We start from the raw sequence: 22,450 nt of genomic DNA on the forward strand, positions 1-22,450 counted from the left end.
CATCTTCTGATTTCTAGCTTGGTGCCTTCACTACTAGACCCAACTGGCTGGTTAGCCATCTCCTCCTGTGCCCATCCATCCATCCATTAATAAGGAGCACAAGAAGTGATGATAACAATTCTTATCAAAGGTCAATTTAGTCCATAAGTTATAGATTGGAAGAGATCTTGGATGTCACAGAGTCCTAGCCCCTTGTCCAGTGCAGAAACAGACTCTACTACAAGGTCCCATTTAAAGACCTCCAGCCAAGGTGAGTACATCCCTCAAGGAGGTTTGTCCCACTGTCAAAACTTTTTTAGCAGTTTTAGCAGTAGGGCCAGTATAATATAGTGGTTAAGGCATGAGAAACCAGGAGACTAAGAGTTCTAGTCCTGCCTTAGGCATGAAAGCCGGCTGGGTGACTTTGGGCCAATCACCAGGAGATGGTGAGTTCTAGTTGTGCCTTAGGCATGAGAGCCAGTTAGTTGACTTTGGACCAATCACCAGGAGACGGTGAGTTCTAGTTCTGCCTTAGGCATGAAAGCCAGTTAGTTGACTTTGGACCAATCACCAGGAGACAGTGAGCTCTAGTTGTGCCTTAGGCATGAAAGCCGCCTGGGGTAACTTTGGGCCAATCACCAGGAGATGGTGAGTTCTAGTCCCACCCTATGAATGAAAGCCCGCTGTGTGACTTTGGGCCAGTCACTCTTTGTCAGTCCAACCAACCTCACAGGATTGTTATGAGGGAAAAATAGGAAGAAGGAATATTAAGTATGTTCACCACCTCTAGTTGTTTATAAAAACAAATCAAGACAGGCTACAAATCAGTGAATTAAATGATTGCCATTAGCTTTGTTTCCTTGATCAATTCAGAGGAAGCCTTTTCCAGAGTGAGTGGTTGGATGCCCCTCCTGTGAATTCAGGGCGACCTGCTGAAGGAGCATTTTCATTTCCAAAGGTCAGAAGATGGAGACCGTTACCCAGAAGAGCACCGAGAAACCACTCTCTACTTTCGTAGCTCCTTCGACAGGTTTGTCAAACCGACCAGCCCTTGACCACTCAGCTTCGCTTCGGAGAGAACAGTGGACGGAGACGGGAAGAGAAATCACAAAGTCACCACTTCCAAAAACAGCGGTCTTAATTTTAATGAAGCACCTCTTAAAAACTGCATCCTGACCAAAAGAAACAAAAAAAAATTAAATAAAAAGGCCAAAAAAAAATGGCTCCCGGTTTATGGTACAGCATTTACAGATATTATGCATTTGTTTCTCTTTGGCAGCACCGTACAATTTGTCTTAATTTTGCTTTCTCCTCTGGAAGGAGGGGGCGAGAAAGAACTGGTGGGTTCCTCACCCCATCCCCATCTGACTTGCCTGCTCAAGAGAGAGAGAGAGACACAACTGTGAAACAAGCAGGTAGAAAGATACAACACCCTCGGAGCAGAAAGGATCCAAACGGCACCGTCTCTACGTTCAAAATGAAAACGAGGCCTTCTTGGGTTTCTAACTAGCACCGATTTCATTCTCTTGGTAAATTTGGCCACAATGGGTAGAATGGACATGTTTAATTTAATTTAATTTATTAATATTTCTATACCGCCCTTCTCCCGAAGGACTCAGGGCGGTGAACAGGGCAAGAATAAAAGACAGAATTACAAAAGTTAAAAAATAATTAAATACATGTTCATCTCCTGATGTTCGAAACGGTGCAAACTCTAAGAGAGAACTATCTTCCAAAACTTGTCCCCAGCTCATTTCGGCTTTTTAGAAACTAACCTGAGGCTGCTTTTTAAGAAATATTTCATTTTGATTCCTTCTTCTTCTCTGCCCTTTGTTTTTAATTCTCCACACTTCATTTCTCAGAAACGAACTTTTTTGTGCGTGTGTTTTTTTGACCTGGGGGGCTGCCAAGGAGCTTGACCTATCCAAGTTTTATCCTTTCCGTTCCTTTTTAAGACATGGTAAAGCGCTTGGAGCTTTCCAAAAAACAAAAAAAAAAGTCATGTAAACTGAAAATCTGTTACCCGGTATTGAAAATTACCTTTACAAAAGTCATGGACAAAAAAAGTCTCACGCAGGAAGTCTAAAAAAAAATAATAACAAAGTCAGAACACCCTTGAAACCAGCAGCAATTCCTTATAAAGGCAAAATGAATCACATTTCTAAAATGTGCCATATTTATGCCCCTCGGCTTGGGGAAACAGCACAGCCCTTCAAAAATCAAACTGAAGCACGCGGGGTGGGTGGGTGGGTGGTGTTTGTTTGTTTCACGGTTTAAATGTACGAAGCTGGTCATGTCATGCTTTTAAAATACAGGTTCTTTTTTTATAAATACGGGCAAAACTGCATTTCATCAAGTGGGGGGGACGGTTGGACTTAAGGACTGAAAAATTCCTCAAGTTGAATTTTTCTTTTTTTTTTTTTTTTAAAAAAAAAGGCCTACACAGACTGTGGCCCCAAAGGATGCTGGAGCAGAACCTTCAGAGGAGACCCTGGTATTGTATTATCCCCAAGTTCCTAATTGTGTTTATGCCGAGAGAGAACGGTCGTGCTCCGGAGGGCCTGGCAGAGAGCGCCACCTCTGCCCTGGGCTCCCGGCAAAACGGTCCGTCCGATTCAGGTTACGTGACACGTTCTCCTTTGAGCTTGTGCTTCTCCGGCCGATTTCAGGGAAAGCCGGGGCCGGTCTCTGGGATTGGCAAAAGGAGACCAGCAGGGCGGGACCTCTGGTGGGAAAATCTGCTGGCAACGGCTTTCCCCTGCAGGGAAATAACCGGCCATTGTACTAGCCGCCCTGCTCGACAGAACGAAAGGGAGAAGTCTAGCCATGCGTGCGATTCGAACTAAACGCCCTGCCTGCTGAACCTGTTTCTCCCCACCCCCAACCCCAATATTCTTTGCTTAGGTGAAGCCAAAAGCCCCCCTTATCTGAGGCCTCGGACCAAGGAAGCGGGTCTCTGAACGGGCAGCTGCCTGCAGGCGATCATCTGGTGCCCGGGGAAAGGGCAGAAACGGAGAGCGAACGTGACCAGCCGTTCACAGAAAATAAAGAGTTCAAATCAGCCCTGGAAGGTAGCTCTGAGTCCAAATCAGCATGAGCAAACTGCAGTGAACAGTCACCTGCCCCTGTCTGTTTTTGTGCGTCGTGTCTAAAAGAAGCTCGGAACATTTATACAGAGCACCCCGAGACCTTGTAGATAATAGTAACCTGGATAATAAACCAGAAGGTTTATTACCGGTTGTCCTCCGGGTGAGATTCAAGGTGCTGGTTCTTACCTTTAAAGCCCTACATGGCTTAGGCCCGGGATATTTGCAGGACCGTCTGCTGCCGGGAACGACTTCCCATCGCCCGGTGCGCTCACACAGAGAGGGTCTCCTCAGGGTGCCGTCGGCTAGACAGTGTCGGCTGGCGACCCCCAGGGGGAGGGCCTTCTCTGTGGGAGCGCCAGCCCTGTGGAACCAACTCCCCCTTGAGCTCCGGACGGCCCCGGATCTCCGGTCCTTTCGCCGCAGCCTTAAAACACTTCTTTTCCATCAGGCTGACCTGGACTGACGACAGGGATTTTTAAAATGTTTTTTAATTTTTAACTTCAATTTTAATTTATTCTATTGGGGCTGTTAATTTAATTCTTTTTAACTTTTGTATCGCTGTATTTTATTGTTGTTAGCCGCCCTGAGTCCTTCGGGAGATAGGGCGGCATATAAGTCCCAATAATAAATAATAAATAAATAAAGCACGACACTTCTTAAACCAGGGGTATGCAGCCTTGGCTCTTTTATGACTCGTGGACTTCAACTCCCAGAATTCCTGAGCCAGCATGGCTCAGCTTGGAAACCTCTCCCTTTTCCCTCAGCATGGCTGGCTCAGGTCCCTCAGCATGGCTGGCTCAGGAATTCTGGGATTTGAAGTCCACGAGTCATAAAAGAGCCAAGGTGGCCTACCCGTCTTAAACGAATCGTAGAGTCACGAAGTGAATCCAGCCTTCTCAGCCAGCAAAGTCAATTGGGGAAGCTGGATTGACTTAACGGTTGTGGTGATGCGCTTAACAACCGTGGTGGCACAAAGATGGTAAAAATCAGACATGACTCGATTAAAGAAATGCCTTGCTTTGCAATGCCAATTATGGCTCTCCCATAATGCCCTTGGACAAGCATCATTCTGAGACACTCTAGGAATTTGACCAACTCACAACCATCCTAGCCAGAATTCCAGAAAGAGGATGGGCCCACCAAGGAAATTTCTTGGGGTGTCCTGAGAGCCCCACCCATGTAGAAATTCTGTAAAATGTAGAGTTAGATTCATATTTCACTTCTGGTGTCAGTTGGGACAATAGGAAGTCATTTTGTAAACCCAGCTGTGGTTCAAAACAATTGTTCAAACAAACCCTGAAAACTACTACTCCGTGTGTGGTTTCTGGAAGTGTGATGGAGCCCTGAGGCGTTGAGTACCACAAGATGACTCTCTGAATCAGGGCCAAGTCACCTTAAGCCAACGTGTGTCATGATGAAGCTGCGCCAGATGTGGGGAAACAGGTTTGATCTTGAAGCCTGTTGATAACGTTCAGCTGTGTTCCAATCCGACCGCCAAATGAATCAAATCGCCCCTCTCCTCTCTCGATTTGACACACACACACACACACACAAACACCCATCCACTCACTCATCCAGCTCCACCCAACCTTTCTTATAATCCTGCAGAATCTCAAGGTAATATTGCCACTCAGGCTCACTATCGTATTTCACCTCATAAACCGTCTTCAAAGGGTTTTTGTGGGGCTTGTAAACGCGAAGCACCACACCCTGATACCAGGCCTCTGTCTTGTCCTTCTCCTCATACAAGTGCCTGATCCTCTTGCCAACAAGTTCTGGATACTCAGCGGGCACGGAAGAAACCTTGACATGTCCGCATCTCCGCCGCTTGAAATGCTTTAGGAGGAGCGGTGCTGGGACTTTCTTCCTCTTCCTTGAAGGACCAAGAACCTGAGGTCCTTCAATGTCCTGAAGAGCGTTCTGGAATTGGATGTGAACCACAGATTTTCGGAGGTGAAGGATCTTGGAGGCTCTGGTTGTCCTCCTAGCAACCTTGGCAGTCAATTTAAGCTCAAGAGACCTGGGCTGTTTATGGGATGGCCTCCTAGCACCAGGGCAAAGAGTGAGTCCCTTGGTCTCCAAGGCCGAGTCTTCCTTAGGAAGCACCTTCATCTCCTTTAGCACACAGCCATGTTGGAGGGAAGGTGAGGAACATCTGGCAAGTGTTTCTTTATCTTCTGGTTGGGGAGTCTCGTAATGCGAGCATGTAGTTCCAAAACAAGCTGCCAATCCACATGTTTTGCCTTTGCTATTCTTCTCTCTGAAGTCCTGGCTGAGCGATTCTGTGGTTGCATCTGTTCCTAACGCCTCAACATCACTGTTTGGGATCAAGTTCGCCGGATCCCCTGGGAAAATGAAAAGCACAAGAACAATCAACTGGATGAGCATCTTCATTCAAAATATGCTGTCCACAATTTTGAGCCTAAACTCTTCTTCCAAAGCTTCAACAGATCTCCTGCATTCTCCAACTAGTCTGATTCTGTTCTAAAGGGAGAAGAGCCCACTGGACAACTTCTAATACTTGATTCACTTCACATGACGGATTTGAAGATCCTTGGGCTATGTCCCCATCCCAAAAGATCTCGTCATCCCAGAGTTGTGTCTTAACAAAACCAAGAACTCCAGATGTGTTGGAATTACAGTTTCCAGAAAAAAAAGGAAAGTATAATCTCAACACATATTTTGAAGATGACACCAAATTCTCTACGGTTGTCTTAATCCGGACGTCAGATGTCTATTAACCCAGGGAAGTCAAGGACCAAAAAACGATAAAATAAAGCCCCACTATTTGCTTGGAAGATGCTCTCGGGCATGGCTTTGATTTGCAGAAGCATTGTGCACCATTTGAAATGTCCTTCCGGAGCACTTTCAGCCCTGCCCAGCTGTAATTGCCAACCTCCAAAGCCTTGTATTTTCCACAAAAGGCACCTGCAATGGTATATGAGAAGGACCTTGGGAAACAGGATGAACGCAGCCCAGACAAGTGCCTGATAAACAAAATGTGAGTCTGAAGGAGGAAGCTGGGTGGAGAAAGTGACTCAAAAGGGAACCTCTTTAGTTTGGGGAAAGTAATAGTGGGGGGGGGAAGGGTCCTGTACAGTTGCAAGACTGATGAGATAGTCCAGGCAAGGACTACAAACGGGAATGCTAGCTCTATCTTTATTGTAAGGTTACTTTAACAGAATCTTGCAAGTCTGAAAGTAACATTTCTTCCCCCTTATTTTTAGAGTCTTAAGAAAGGTGGGTTAGGGTCCCTTTTGAGATGTTAGCCCAGCTCCATTCCTTCTGTGGATCTAGCTGCCTCTTATTTGACCACTGTCTTGTCTGTGGCTCTTCCTCCTGTCTGCCAAGGTCATTTCCACCTACCATTACATCAACTGGCTTAGTCTACAAGATTGAAGTATTGCAAGATTCCACTAATGTAACCTTACAATAAAGACAGAACGAGTCTTCCTGGGTGGTGCTTCCTGTCTGGAGTACCTCGAAGGGATAACATCCGTCTATCTTGCAAATCTGAAAGAACATCTCTCTCCCCCCCCCCCCATCTTAGCAGTCTAAGGAACTAGGGAGGGTCTTTTTTGAGCTGTTTGCCTGGCTCCCTTCCTTCTGTGGGCCAATCCGCCTCTTCTACGCTGTCCGTTGTCTAGTGTGCAGCTCTTCCTCCTGTCTCCCAAGGCCATTCCCACATACCATTACAGCACCCGAGCAGCATAGCTACCTGCCAAGATGCCTACCACCTCAACTTGTGCCCAAAGGCCTTCTACAACTCAAACTAAACCCAGCAGCAATGAGCAAGATGCACCCACACAAAGAACGGATACCTACTTGGAGGTGTGCAGGCGCGCCTGTGAACTTGGACCTGGAAAAAATAAAGGTGTCGAGAATCATCTGAAATGACACTGGCTGGGGAACAGTTGGTCAGAGCTAATGAAGGTGAGACTGTGAGCGTGTGTGCATAATAGGTGTGCCTGCGTGGTGTGCCACAGTACCTAATGTTCCATCCTGCCCAATGCTGTCTACTGCCAGCTTTTCTAATGTAGCACCCTCCAGTTGAACTGAGACTAGAACTCCCAGGGTTTCCAGCTGCTATCAGGATTCAACAGAGGGAAAGAAAGATGTTGCCACGTTACAGGTCTTAATAGGCTCCTCACCTCTGAATTACAGGTAGTCCTCAACTTATGACCACAATTGCAACAGAAACATCTCTCGCCAAGCTATGTGTTTGTTAAATGAGTCGTGCCTAAATTTTGCCATGGTCACTGAGAGGATCCAGCTCACTGACTTTGCACGTCAGAAGTCCCCTGGGAAGGCTGCAACCATTGTAAATATACGCCGGTTGCCAAGCCCCCAAACTTTGATCACATGAACATGCAGACGCTGCAATGGTCATAAATTCGGGGATCACTTGTAAGTCCCTTTTTTTCAGCGCCATCGTAACTTTGAGACTCCATTAAACAAATGGTCATAAGTCAAGGACTCTCTGTACATGGTCATAAGTCAAGGACTCTCTGTACATCAGAGCCATTTGCCCATAATACAGGCACCCAATTCCATGCCTGCTTTGCCAACAGTCTCAGGACATCCTCCCCTTCCGAGTTTAAGCACAGCCTACTCTCTTAAGATCCCTTTTCCTGGCCCACTCCCCATTTAGGAAGCAGAATCCCACCAATCTCTGCAGAGTTCACTGAATTCTGTCTTGGGCATTGACCCTGACCACTATGTAAATTTTCTACCCCCATCTATAGGGAAAACCAACCAAAGCCGTGTCCAGTGGGAAATTGCAGTGACTAAAGCCCAAGGAGGTCATACTTTTTGCAAGACAGAGAAGAGGAAAAGGATGAAAAGGCAAACATACGTTCAGTTCAATTCTTAAGTTTCTAAAGAAGGCCAATTGTCTGCCCTTACCTAGCTGCTGCTTGACGCACTCGTGCCAATGAAGGGTCAAGAGGTCCAGGTAAATGTCTGGCAGCTGTTTCAAAGCCAGCAGCTTCAACATCCGAGAAGTACAGCTCTTAAGGTCCAAGTCCCTCAATGCCTTCTCTTCAGACAAGGTAGTAGGACGCAGTTCCACCTTGTGGTCCTGCAAGACGTGGTCAACCGACACACCGGAAAGATTGGGGAAGAGTTCCTCCTTCACCACGTGAATAGGGATGAAAGTGGCGCCAGCTCGCATCACATGAGGAAAAGGACACTTGTTATACAGCGCGAATATCTCCAGTTGAGTCTGCAACTGCTTGACCAGCGCCTCTACGTCGTTAAAGGCCAGCCAGATCTCTTTGCCCTTGGAGAGCTTGGGTCCTTCAGAGACCTTTGAACCATTTTTGGGCTTGGGGCAACTGATGGTCTTCTCTTGCAGTTCCACAGTGGACTCAGCCATCTCCAACCATTCCTTAAGTTTGTCAGGGGAGGAGGTAGACACCGAACCAGAAATTATAGTGCAGACAGAGGTATGCAACGCAGTGAAATACTGCCTGGGTGATTTCTGCTGAACAAGACGTTTTTCAGTGGTGGGATCCAGAACCTGGATCTCTCGAAGGGCAGGAGAGCCAGGAGGGGCACTAGGAGGCAAGGAAGTTGAAGCATCGGGCAGTTTAGCATTCAAGCATTTGATCTGCAAGATCAGAGTTTCAGATGGAGTCGCAGTCTGGGGGAGGCTGGGCCCAACCAAGGAGTTATTTTGCTGAGTTACTTGTGAGACAGAATGTTTTGGAAGAGAGACATCCTTGACCCCAGAGGCAGCTTCAGCTGCATGTGCTTTTAGGATTTTGAATTTCTTGAACAAAAATGCCGCAGAGCTATGAAAATGTCTGTTACCTCTAGGATCACCGTTGGCGGGCAACGCCAAGGCCTCTCCGTTTGTCTGGGAGACAGAGCCTTGGCTGTTGGCTGCTTTTTCCTTCACTTCTTGACCTTTGATCTTTGGACCTCCACTGTCTGGAGCCTCAGCTTTCTTGGGCAGCTGCTGAAGATCAGGTCTCTTTGCCAAGTCTTCTGTTTTAAAGCTGAGGTCCAACACATGCTCTTCATTAGTAAGTCTCTCAACTCTACCATTGGAACGATTGGCAGGGGGTGTTTGGCAAGACCCAAGATCAGTTGGATTCAAAAGCTTGAGCCCGAAGCTTTGCCAAGGCCCAGCATAATCTCCAACCCCTTGCCCTATGGGGAGACTATTTTTATTCAAGTCAGCATCTCCAACTTTCGTTATTGTATTGCAAGTGGTTCCTTCCTCCCCAGGCAGATCCACCTTAGATTCTTCAGTCGATCTTTTAGAGCCTGTCCAAGGCACAAATTCATTTTCCACACTCTTGTCTCTGCTTTTGGGAGGCAACTCCTCAGCTTGACAACTTTTAGTGGTGTCCAGTTCCACCAAATCGGTAGAACCTTCCAAGTATGCTTGGTATGGAGCTAAGCTGAAGACGTTGTTGATAACAGGCATAGGAGGAGAAGAATTTGAGGGATTTTCATGCTGTTCATGGTGTCCCTTCAGTTGACCCTCTGGGGACCAATGTACATGAGGTATGGATTGGATGTTGGGAGCCTTCAGAACATTTTGGGACAGGGATGGTTTGGAGTAGGGATGGTGGGGGGTAATGGGCCTATCAGAAATCATTATGCAGCCTCCCGATTCATTCTTGTGAGTGGTGATGCTCCTCTTCCTAGATTCATAAGTTAGTGAGACCTTGTTATGTTTCTCAGAAGATTCCTCCTGCTTTTCACGCAACTTTTCTGGTGGGCAAAGATCCTTCTTGCAACCATTTCCCTCCATCTTTCCAACCCTGTCGTAACAATGAGACAGCCGGTCTACTGGATGAACGGAAGGGAAAGCTTGTAGACCAGAAGAATTTGTGCTGGCTTCTCTTGCAACACGGCTACTCTCACACCAGTCTGGAAGATCAGCTCGGCAGCGCCAAGGACTACAAGCCGGAGGAGGCTCTTTAGGCAAAGCACAGGCAGAAACAGGAGTCTTTGGGGCACACTCCACCTTGGCCGTTGAGTTCTGCGGGTGCTCGTGTTCCCTTGAAGAACGAAGCTCTTCAGAAGGGGTCATTCGAGGCGGTCCCACAGCCTGGTAAAGGTAGCTCTCCAGGTGGCCAGGATAATAGCTGCGAGAGGTTTGCTGAAAATACGACCCGGGGAACAGTTGGCCATCTTCACGGCTTGGAGACCCAAAACCTTTGCAGGCTGCCAAAGCAAAAACCGAGTTTGTTTTTTCGGCTTGCATGTAGCTCTGGTGATACAGCAACATTTGTTCATGAGAAGTGAGGGGATACGATCCCAGAGGGTAGCATGGGGGTGATCGCTCCTGGTATGCCAGGTCCTGGGGACTCACCAGCAAGCTGGAAGGAGGAGGAGGAGGTGGTGGTGGTAGCCTGGACCACACGTGTTTGCTGGAATTGCTATCCGCTGGGGACTCGGAGACGCTTTTCTGACTTACAGAGGGATAGCTGGCATCCAAGGAAGAGTCGTTCTGTGCCCCCTGGCATTTCTCCAATGTCTTATGGTAAGGCAAGAAGCCAGCCGAGTGAACAGCGCCCTCTTTGGACCTTTGCCGAAACTGCACCATGCCGTTCTCAGCCATCAAGGTTTTCTTGGAACCCCCTGTGCTGTAACCCCGACTCTCGGCCCCAGTGGGCAAAACCGAGGATGGGGGAGACCACTCCAGATGCTTGGAGAAGTTCTCCATCTGCATTCGGAAGGTCAGAGCCCCTTTGGGGGAGTAGCCCAATTCTGCCCCGTACGTCTGGCTTCGGTAAACCGGTTTGGGGGCTGCCAAGGTGGAGCAAGCTGCAGGAGCTGGAGGGAGCTGCTGGGTTGGGTATCCCTGAATCCAACCTTGCTGGATCACCCCGGTGTGACCCACATAGCTGGCCCACCGCTCTCGGGTGATGCATTCGTTGACCTTCTCAGAACCAGGAAGTCTCTGACGCGATTTCAAACTTTCCATTTCGGGCTGGTAATTAGCTTTCTCTGTCCTTGGGGACTGGCCAGGCGCACCTGCCGGGCAGTGGCTGTAGGTCTCAGCAGCTGACCAGTGAGATAAAGTTTTGGGCGCTTCGTGGCACTGGAGCGGGAAAGTAAAGTAGGAGCCTTTGTAACTGTAATGGTCTTCCATGGGGAGGTCGGGCAACCCGCTCGACTGGCAGAAACCCACCGGGAGGACGTGGGTTGGGTCCACCTCCAGTCGAGGGAGCTTGCTGTAACTCATGGCGCTCACTGCCTCCAGGACCCGCTTCTCCGCCATTGATAGATGCTTTCTGGCTAACGGGCTGGGCTAGGAAACGGAGCAGTCGCTTGGGTTGTTCTGAAATACAAGACAAGGGTGGGGGAAAAATAATCAGCCTTCACACCTTCCACAGTTAATTGTTATAAAAATATCTCGTACTTTGCAGGATCCAATCTGGGTGGGTCACCAGGACCAGAAGTTTCGTCTTCCAAGCTTTGGGACTCCTGCCGGGGCCCATCCTCAGGGGACTCCTCTCTACCACGATGTGTGGTTTGAGCTATTCTATACATAGTATTTATGTGGTGCCTGATTGTGTGTGGCTTTTAGTTATTGATCGGGGCCGGCTGTTACATCATTTATTGGCTGTTGTTTCCTTGCGCTGCCAAGTCCTCAGCTCCTAAGTACCTGATAAGCTGGTGGTAAATCAGCACTCCTGTTGACTGATGAGGGGGCCCATTTCCCAGGCTTCAAACATTTCCCTGGCTGTTTTTGTACCGGCTCAGCCAACAATCTTAGTAGCTGCGAAACTGAATGTATGTCCTTGTTCATTACAGTGTGGCGCCTGCAACCAGGCACCACATAAATATTATGCATAGAATAGCCCAAAACGTACATTCTGGTGAGAGAATAGTTGCCTGTGGATGGGCTCCGGAAAACTAAACCTCTGGTCCTGGTGACTGATCCAGACTGGATCCTGCAACATTATCCTGGGACACGTATATTCACCTTCATTCATATCATACTTTGTTTTCAATTTTTTTTTCCTCTTTGAACTTATGACAGACCCCTAAAAGCTACTTACGGCCCATTTTTTCAATGTTACAGCAGCTGCAAACACACACATACACGCATGATTGCCTTTTGGGCTCTTGGCCACCACCCCAAAAGCAAGGGAGAATTTATTTTCCAATCTCCCTGACTGTGTACAACACAGGCAAGGTAATCCAAAATCCCTCGGCCACTCTGGCTGAGGCAGATGGGAACTGAAGTCCAAAGCGCTGGAGGAAAGCATCATGTTCATCCTTGGAACAATGCTCAACTTTGGATGATGCTTGGACAGACTCCACCTAGTTTCCTTGACAAGAATGCCAAAGCATTCACCGTGTGTAAGATTTTATTTTTTTAAAAAAAAACGTTCTCTGAGTAGCCTACAGGAAACAGGAGTTTCCTTGTGGTCTTCCATCCAGCTGGCTAAAACAGATAGCTCAATATGGGTTCCTCTGTTTCAACCCTCTTCCCGTTCCCTTCCGTGGTAAAATGAGGACCCATATTGTTGGGGGCAATTAAGCTGACTTTGTAATAATGCCGCTTGGGGTGTGTGTGAAAGCCCTAATAAGCAGGCATATACATAGAATGAAGGCTACTGCTAAGCTTGTAAGCCGCCCTGAGTCTTCGGAGAAGGGCGGGATATAAATGGAATTAAAATAAATAAAATAAAATAAATAAATTTCTTGCCCCAGCTGTTAAGCGAATCACTGCAGTTGTTACGTTAGTAGTTTGGTTAATTGAATCCGGCTTTACCCCATGGACTTGGCTTGTCGGAAAGTCGCAAAAGGGGTTCATGTGACACACACACACACACACACACACCGGGACGCTGCAACCGTCATAAGTATGAGTCAGTTGCCAAGTGTCCGGATTTTGATCACGTGACCATGGGGGATGCTGCCAAGGACGTTAAGTGTGGGAAACGGTCATAAGTCACTTTTTTCAATGCCATTGTACCTTCAGACGGTCACTAGATGAACGGTTGCAAGTGGAGGACTATCCTTGCCGCCAAAATTAACCGTCCCCACAGCCTTCCCCGCTGCACAGTGGCGTGCCTTAACTTAAAAATCAGAAAACCCGTACAGAGCCTAGCCAAAGAAACAGGCCCTCCCACCCCACCCCCCCACCCCCGAGCTCAGCACGGGACTTCTTGGAAAGTCTTCAAAATGCTTAGTAATGAAGATATTTTTGGTTTCTTGGCTTCTCAGAAACTGCCAAGTCAGAAGAAAGGGAGAGAAGAAGTTGTGAGTCACGTGTCACCAAGGAGCTTCTCCGCTTGAGCCACAAAAGGTTAGTCTGGATCTCTGCCAATACGTCCTTCTACGGCTCACCCCAAGTTCTCCAGCCTCCCAGGAAATCCCGGCCTAACGAGAAGGAGACTTTGCTACCCATATCTCCATAAATAGTTTAATTCCTGCTGAATGAAGTTCTAGAGATCCGTCCATGCTCAACCCGTGGCCGAGTTTTTAGACCTCTCCAGCTCCTTCCTTGCCCCAGGGATGGGAAGGACGGAGAAGCTAAGGAACTACGGTTCCCAAGATCCCTCACTATTGGCGATGTGGGTTGGGGCGGCTGGGAAGTGTAGTGTGGCAACATCTGGAAGGTCAGATCTTCTGCCTGAGCAGCGAGGGGAGGGTTAAACGCCCTTTGAGGTCACAATCTGGCCCAGATTCACACAAGTCAGAGCTGCTACTTATAGGCGAAACAGAAAGCTGTCCAGCCAGAGAGCATGTTGGCTGGGGAATTCTGGGAGTTGAAAAGTCTACACATTTTAAAGCTGCAAAACAGGGTCATAAACTATTGTCATAGTGAGGAAGATTCTCAGGGATGACTCACACCCTGGATGGTATCTCTTTACTCTCCTACCATCCGGTAGGAGATATAGGAATATAGCCAGCCGAACCAACAGGCTGAAAAATAGCTTTTATCCGTGGGCTGTTAGGCTTTTAAATGGGACATAATCTTATGCAGAATTGACTTGGGAGGCCGGTGTGTGGTGTGGTTGGTTCACATAGTGTGGTGGGATGGAGGGTTTGTTGTCACTGTGTGTTGGGGGGAAGAGAGCACGGGGGGAGGCTCAGCTAATCTCAATGTACACATGTTGTACTTTGACAATAAAGGTTTATTATTTATTATTTATTGTCATCACGTTACAAACTTTGCTCTCGGGTTTTGAATACCCAGAATGCTCCCACCAACACTGGCAGGGCAAACCACCTCTCTATAAACAGAGAGCAAAGCTAGCATTGATGATGTTCCCCAGTTGGGTCATGAAACGTCTGCGAGCAAACCACCCAACTCAAAACAGCACCAAGGACCCCACATGTCCGTGGAGACATCCAGGTCACGGTGGCCCCAAAAGTGCTTTTTTCAAAAGGCAACTGGACTTCCTTTCTTTTTGCTTGACTTCTCATCCAAGAGGCTTCTTCGCCTCAGTGAAGAACGGAAGAAGCTTCTTGGATGAGAAGAGAAAGGTTTTCAAGGAAAGTCCAGTTGTGGTCACCACGATGTAAGAAAAGATGTGGAGACTCTGGGAAGAGTACAGAGAAGAGCAACAAAGATGATCAGGGGACTGGAGGCTAAAACATATAAGGAACGGCTGCTGGAATTGGGTATGTCTAGTACTTTAATGAAGAGAAGGACGAGGGGGGTGACAGGATAGCAGCGTTCCAATATCTCAGGGGCTGCCCCAAAGAAGAGGGAGTCAAGCTATTCTCCAAAGCGCCCGAAGGCAGGATGAGAAGCAATGGATGAAAACTAATCAAGGAGAGAAGCAACCGAGAACTAAGGAGAGACTTCCTGACAGTTAGAACAATTAACCAGCGGAACGACCTGCCTCCAGAAGCTGTGAATGCTCCAACATTGGAGGTTTTTAAGAAGAGACTAGACAGCCATTTCTCTGAAATGGTAGAGGGTTTCTTGCCTGAGCAGGGGGTTGGACTAGATGACCTCCAAGGTCCCTTCCAACTTTACTATTATGATTATGATTATTAAGGAACTGAAGAAGCTTCTTGGATGAGAAGCGAAATGTTTTCAAGGAAAGTCCAGTTGCCTTTTGAAAGAAGCACCTCTGGGATAAGGACCACACAGTTCTTTTCATGGATAATTTGCCCCAGACAATCTCTGGGGCAAAATATAGATGTGATTCGTGGCTGTCTTTCCAGGATGTCTGCCAGTCCAAAAACAGGTCACCATTACGTGTGCCAAAGTGAGCCAGGAATGTTGAGTCAAAAGAAAACACAACGGTTAAGGCTTTCCAACAGCATGGCCTTGACCGGGTTTTAGAAGAGTAGGAATGTTGTAACCAGCTTTTATGATCAATGCTGTTTGCTAAGTGATTACACACACACACAAATAAACAGTGAAGGGGGGGAGGAAGAGGGAGCGGGAGAGAAAGAGACAGAGAGGGGAGAGAGACGGAGCGGGAGAGGGGAGAGAGAGAAACAGAATGGGAGAGTGGGGAAAGAGAGAGAGAGAGAGAGAGAGAGAGAGAATGAGAACTTACAAAAAAGATTTCAAAAATCCTTGGAAAAGATAACAGGCTATGAACGGTGAGAGATATTCCACTACATGCAATCAGGAAGGTTAAGAAGTATCAAAAGACACAACTGCTGTTATAGGAATATCAGGATACAAACCAACATCATTTACACTAGTATCAACTTACGACCAACATCATTATTTACACCACCTATTTTCACCTTTGGCCCCCTTCCGACCTTATTTTTCTCCCCCCTGTCCTGGATACAGATAGCAACTAGTGTGTTTCCGAATGTCAACAAAACGGTAGATGTAAACCCAGTTTGGTTCACTGCGTAAGGTATCAGGCTAGAAACTGGGAGACTGTGAGTTCTAGTTCTGCCTGAGACATGAAAGCTAGCTGGGTCACTTTGGGCCAATTCCCCAGAGATGGTGAGAGTTCTAGTCCCACTTGAGGCATGAAAGCCAGCTGGGTGACTTTGAACCTCTCCCTCTCTCTCTCTCTCTCTCTCTCTCTCTCTCTCTCTCTCTCTCTCTCTCTCTCTCTCTCTCTCTCTCTCTCTCTCTCTCTCTCTTCCCCCACCCCTAACCCACAGGGCTGTTGTTGTGGGGAAAATAGGAGGGAAGTATATTGGATATGTTTTCTGCCTTGAATTATTTGTAAAAAATAGTAAAGGTGCGATGCGGAGAAAAATAAATAGATAAAATAAATAAAGAGTGCACTTTGCTTTTCTGGGGGCACATTGGCACTGCAGCAACATCCCTTCTGTGCCCCTGAGAATTGATGACTTACACAATATTCCATCCTTAGCTGTTATTTCACCTCTTTTTCAATATGCTAAACGTATTTTATTGCTTTTAAGGCTAATTTTAATCGACTCATAACCGAGTAGCAGACGGAAGCATAATGAGCTTGGATATTTTTTTTCCCCCCTAATAAACCAACCAAGACTGCATTTTTCATCCTTAACAATATGCTGGTTATTGTGATTGTTAGTAACCTCTTCTCAGTCTGAAAAGAGGCTACCGAATTCTGAATTTGGCTATCACAACCTAACACGGTTCTCTTCCTTATTTCCCCATGTGGCTGTTAGGTAACTTATGGGAACTTCGTTGTCATTTTTAAAATGCAGCATCTAATTGCCCTGAGACCTCGATTCCCCTGGAGTGTTAGACACGCCTAATGTATTTTTAAATTGTTCTCTTAGGTAGCGTATCTTCCTCACTTTTTTAAAAAAATTAAAAATTTAGCCCGTCATGATCCATAGAAAGGAATGTATTAGCTTATTGCAAACAAACATTGCCTTATCTAGAGTGAAAACAGTTGTCTCCATAGTTAAAACAGATGTCTCCTTATCTGGAGTTAAACCAGATGTTTTCTAAAAGAGGCATTTTATCTGTCCTATACATATGTGTTTTTTTCTCCTAAGCATTAAGATATATTATAGGTCTTCCTTTGCCGGTAGGTTTTGACAGGTCATATTCTCATTTGTCTGGATCTCACCACTTCCTTTTTATAAAATGGCATTATTGCTGTCTGTCTAGTCTTTCGCTGATCCTTAATTTAAATTTATCGTAGACATAGAAGGAAAATTTTCCCAAAAAATACATTCCTGGGAGAGATTAATGTTGGCAAAGGCAGACTCCCACATTCTGACATGTTGGTGGTGCCTTGTGTTCAATCTTTTTTCTTTTTTTTAAACAACATTGCCTCACTTTCCAGAGGTCTCTTGCAAAGAATTTATGACTTTGACATCTTAAGACTTCAGGAGTTTTCAAATCTGATTTTGCTGACCTAGTACCAGAAGATCCTGGGAAAATACAAATGGAAACTGCGTGGGTGGCTGCTGTTCCTTGCTGTACAAATCCTTTTGTTTAATTTCAATGCAGGCAGTCCTCAACTTACGACACAACGGGGGACCCGAATTTCTGTTGCTAAGCGAGCCGCCCTTGATATTACGACCTTTTTTTTGCCACGGTTGTTAAATAAACCACTGCAAGGAATCATGTTATCATCATTAAGCAAACCTGGGTTTCCCCCATTAACTTTGCTTGTCAAAAGCCAGCTGGGAAAAGTTGCAAATGACAGTCACTTTTGACCTCAGGACTATGCAATGGTCATAAACACACCCCTGTTGAAATTGCCTCAATTTTGATCAAATTTCGACCATGGATATATATCGCTGATGCTCGTTTTTGAGTGGTTGCGAAATGGAACGGTTAGAAATCAAGGACTCCCTGGACTTAAACCAAATGAGCTGATTCCTATTTTCTCTCCATTTTTTTCTCCTCTTTCAACAGGAAACGAGGCCTGTGCATTGCATAAAACCTGGAGATCCTTGCAGCTAAAAAAATCGCTTAATGTGTCATATATTCACTCAAACCGAGTATGTAGAAATATTACTTCTTCGCACATTGTTTTTTTTTTCTTTTCTTTTGACAGGTTTTCTAGGCAGATCTTAAAAGTTTTGCACATACGCGCTGTGCATGGCTTGTATAATATATAAAAATCACAGACCCGCAAAAGACTCAAACAAAAAAAATAAACAAACAGCAAGGAGCAAATATGTAACTTTTGCCATCTCTTCCCAACTTAAATAGGGGCACATCAGAGTCTTAAAACGGGAAGACAGGACCAATTCTCATCCCAAAAATATTTCTCTTGTCTATTTTCCCCCAAGACTCTAAATATTACTCTACTAAAGCCAGGCACGTCTACTCATAAGAAAACATGCATTAAAAAGGAAAAAAAACAGACGCAACCTGAACAACTGGGATTGGAAAGGGGACAACAAGCCACGTTTCTTTCCTCTTTAATAGCAGACCTGTCTAACTTTAAGACTTGTAGACTTCCACTTCCAGAATTCCTCAGGGCTGGAGAACACTGGGAGTTGAAGTCCACAAGTCTTAAAAGTTGCCACAGTTGGACACCCCTGCTTTATAGGATTGGGTTTTTCAGAGCAACTCAAACCAATCAGCGCCAAACATGTGCCGGCCATCCAATCGGCACTCACTAACTCACAGCAATGGCATTTCCTACACCCTCCACGCACACACATCACCTTTGTGTACCCAAGCGCTATAGTTACCGCAAACATTTGCTTTCACAGCTAAACCACTGCCCACATCTCTCCAGGAGGCAAAATGTCTCCTTTTAAAAGCACGGCAGGCCACGCATAGGCAGAGAAGCCCTAAGCATGCTTTCAGACTGTGTGTGTGTGTGTGTGCGCGCGCGCAAATACACACATGTAACCACCAGCAGCAATCCCTAAATGGCTCAAGGCCACTTTTTTGTGGCCCTCCAAGCCGTAACAAATGATCTCAGGGAAGGCATGAAAAAATGGAAATCTCAAACAACTCATTTAAACAAATTTGTTAAAGAAGGGCGGGAGAAAAACAGCCTGTGTCACAAACAGGCAGAAAACCCAGCTACATAAATGGCATAACGTGACTTCAGTTTGCTTCAAAAAGCAACCCTGTTTTTTTGTTGTTGTTGTTTTTTTTCTGGTTACTTCAGAAACTTGGTGTCACCATTTTTGTTGGGGGGAGGAACCCAAACAAGCCTGACTTTTAACAGGGCTCCTGCGGACATGTACAAAGTGCTTTGCAAGCCAGAGAGGTGGGCATCCAATTTGAGCATAGCCGGATTCTGGAGGACAAAACCTTTTCTTCTTTTTTTGGCACTCCCTATCTCAGCAGCTCCTTTCAAGCGATCTTGGTTTAAAGGCTTAAAGGCGGGCAGTAGTGCCCAAGGTGAGGAGGAAGGGGGCAGTTGGAGAACATGTTTCTGGGTGCACAACACCCCCCCCCCGCCCAAAAAAAACAACCCCTGCCAGTCCTTTGGCTGCCTTCCAATCCCACCATTCATAAACAGGATTTTTTTTTCTCCCTGTCTTTTTTTTAAAAAACATCTGTTTATCTGGGAAAAGACACCGGGTGCCAGGCACCACCCAACAACACCCCCCCCCAAGAAAGAAGAACACTTGGATGTTCTTGGATACCTGTCCCCCCCCTCCAAGAAAATGATGCAACCAGACAGCATACCAAGCCCCATCTCTTTCGACACAGGCCTGGGCAGCGCAAACCTCCTTCCCCACCAAGAAGAGGCGCGGGCAGGGGAGGATGGGAAGCGAGGTCCAACCGAGCTGGCGGATGTAGCGCTCTTGGGGAACGGGGGAGGGGGGAACAGGGAGGGGGTGCGTGAGCTGGCTGGGATGGGGGGGGGGCTCAACCTCTGCAAACTTACTCGAGAGTTTTGCCTGAAGTTTCACCGGCTCTCCGAAGCAGCCGGCGCAGCAAATCAGAACCGCAATTAATAATAACAACAAGAACAACAATAATAATAGATCCCAGGCTTTCCACTGGCCGGGATGGGGGGGGAGCGATCCATCGCCCCCTCCCCCCCTCCCGCAAGGCTTACTTCCGTGTAAACACGCCTCTCACTTTCTTCCCTCCTTGCCCGTCACGTGCGAAGCCTTCCAGGCGCCCCGGATGATGCCCAACACCCTTTTTGGGCGGGCGGCCACCACCACCACCCGGTGGAGGCAGCCCGGCTGCGCCCGATGGGAGGTGTAGTGGGCCCCCCCCCTGCTCTCTTTTTCTCCTCTCACCTCCGGCTCCCGCAACCCTCGCCGCCGCCGCATCTTCTTCCCGGACGGAGCTTCGGCGCCCGGGTGGAGAGTTTGCAAAGGCGGCGCGCCGGTCTTGGGGAGGGGTCTCGGGCGCGCCCGCCGCTTTCCTTCCTTCCTTCCTTCCTTCCTTCCTTCCTTCCTTCCTTCCTTGCCGAGTCCGAGCTCCGTCTGGCCCTCGATCCGGAGTCGCTCCGCTTTCTACCAGGATCTGGCGCTCCGGTTCAGCAGCAGCAGGCTCCGCTCTCCGTGCGCCCGGCAAGTCCCGCCAGCTTGATCCGGAGTGGCGGCGGCGGCGCGGCGGCTCCTCTTCTCTCGCCGGTCCCTCCCCGCAGTCGCAATTCGCGAGTCAAGGGCTGGGGGAGGAGGAGGAGGAGGAGGAGGAGGAGGAAGGCGCCCACGGAGGGGGGGGGAGAGGAGGAGCCGGGACCCGGGCGCGCCCAGCCAATGGAAACCCCGCGCCCAGAGAAGGGCTAGAAGTTTGCGCTCTCGGCGGGGGGAAGCCGCGCCTGCTCTTCCTCCTGCTCCTCCTCGCCCTGGCTCGACGGGCCTTCTGGGCGGGTCTCCCCTCCCTCCCTCTCTCCCTCGCACGACAGCCTTGACAGGTCAGCCTGTCCTCCGAGGCAAGAAGCCTTTCCCCCCCCCCTCCGCCCACTTCCCACCTCTTGCAATGCCCGGGGGTCGCTACAGATCGCGAGGCTGCGGTCCAAGCTGCGACGCGGGAAGGACGGACCCCCCCCCCACTCCCTCTGTGCCGATTGACTTCTAAGGGAGCCCCCTCCCCTCCCCTTCCCAACGCGGCACTTTTCAGCTGAATTCTGTAAAGCGCAAAGACGGAGGAGGGGGGGGAAAGAAATACCGTCCTCTGCAAGGCCATCCAGATGTTAGGGAGAAAGAATGATCCGGGGCGGGGCGGGGTGGGGTGCGCTTTGGGAAAAGTGCCGAGAAGAAGGAAAGGGGGGGGGGAGGACGTCCGCTTCTTTTACCAAAGCACCACAGGGCAGGACAAGAAACAATGGATGGAAACTAACAGAGGAGAGAAGCAAGCCTGGGGTTGTGAATTGTAGCTTGTACCACAAGGCCCATCAATTCAACGCTTGGATGAATGGGATAGAAACCCAGCACCAACCCTGGGCAGGGGGGGGGGAGCTGCCGTGAGTGGCAAGTTGGTCCACTGCTGGTCCCAAACTAGTGGTCAGATTCAATCCCCTTTTTTTTGTTTCCCTGGAACATCTGAACGAGATCCATTTCAGTTGGACCAAAGACAAGAGATGCTGGTTCTACTCATTCAGCCAAAGTAGAAGGTCCACCCTTCAAGAATTCCTGAGGCCTATAGGGAGAAGGCGGCTAAAACCACGATGGAACGGTTTGGATGGATTAGCCAGAACCAGATCAGGCGAAATGTCAAAGCCATGATGGTTTTAAAGTTGCCACTTTACTCACTGCAAGATCCTGGCCTACTCTAGCCACAAATTATAGCTGTTTGATCCAATGCACGCCCCCTTATTTATTTATTTAAGTGTGGTTAAATGAAATCCAGGAGTTGGATTTGCACACCAGGAATTATAGACTTGCCCGGTGCACAACACACCAGCCAATCCTCTTTTGGCCTGGCGACTCGTGCAAATGTTTTAAGGAGAAATTTCACAGCCTAATTCAGAGATCAAGCCATGCTGCAAATCATACCATAAATTAAAATTTATATGCTTGACAAGGATGAGTAGATCCTTGTCTCTCTCCACTTCCATTCTAAGAGAAAAGAAAATTACGATAATCCTCCTCTGCCCATTGCTGAATTTGTCTTGCCTCTGTTTAATACATCAGCTAATTATTTCTGTTTAGATTTCAGCTAAATCAACAAACCTGGCTTAGCAAAGCCTTCATGGACCTATCAACTCAAAATTAAATCCCAAACAATAAGTAGGACTTACAAGGAAGGGAACATTTTATACTCTGTCACCTTTTAAAAGAAAGCAAAGAGGTCTCAAAATTTGCTCCCCAAAATGCTTAACCATGGTTTCCCAAACCATCCTTGGGTGAGTTCACACAACCCACTCATCCAGAATCCAAGATTTACAACAGTTGGCTACGCACAACATCCTAAGCCCGCAACCAGCAAGCCCACCCCCAATGGTTAGTTAGCTGTGGGCACACCAGGCAAACTATGGTTTATTCAACTCAAGTTTTTAAATTCCAACTTCTTGGGGGAAAATCTCTGAACCGTAAAAGGGAGCCGAGGGGTCAGATTCACACAACCCACTAGCTTAGGCTAAAGAGGGTGG

General features: G+C 47.6%; 1 protein-coding gene across 2 annotated transcripts; it reads right to left on the bottom strand.

Moving 5' to 3' along the window:
• Window positions 1-1,099: 1,099 nt before the first annotated feature.
• Window positions 1,100-20,734, bottom strand: LOC308673418 (uncharacterized protein C15orf39 homolog). Of its 2 annotated transcripts, XM_081337048.1 has the most exons (4): window positions 20,151-20,734; window positions 7,974-11,370; window positions 6,894-6,927; window positions 5,149-5,413 (listed from the first exon to the last, which is right to left on the bottom strand). In XM_081337048.1, exons 2-4 carry the CDS (start codon window positions 11,308-11,310, stop codon window positions 5,383-5,385), a joined length of 3,402 nt encoding a protein of 1,133 aa, XP_081193174.1. In that variant the 5' UTR covers window positions 11,311-11,370; window positions 20,151-20,734; the 3' UTR covers window positions 5,149-5,382. The 2 variants fall into 2 exon arrangements, with proteins under 2 accessions (XP_081193173.1, XP_081193174.1); XM_081337047.1 differs by lacking the exon at window positions 6,894-6,927 and having other exon boundaries at window positions 1,100-5,413.
• Window positions 20,735-22,450: the final 1,716 nt, after the last annotated feature.

This window comes from Vipera berus (genome assembly GCF_964194415.1).
Source record: "Vipera berus genome assembly, chromosome: 12".
Classification (NCBI taxonomy): domain Eukaryota; kingdom Metazoa; phylum Chordata; class Lepidosauria; order Squamata; family Viperidae; genus Vipera; species Vipera berus.

What these genes read in the sequence shown, in the direction of transcription:
- LOC308673418 (XM_081337047.1), bottom strand. Translation starts at nt 11,310, where the DNA reads ATGGCGGAGAAGCGGGTCCTGGAGGCAGTGAGCGCCATGAGTTACAGC. An exon ending in GTGCGTCAAGCAGCAGCTAG is followed by an intron (nt 5,414 to 7,973) that starts GTAAGGGCAGAC and finishes TCATTTTCCCAG; the next exon opens with GGGATCCGGCGAACTTGATC.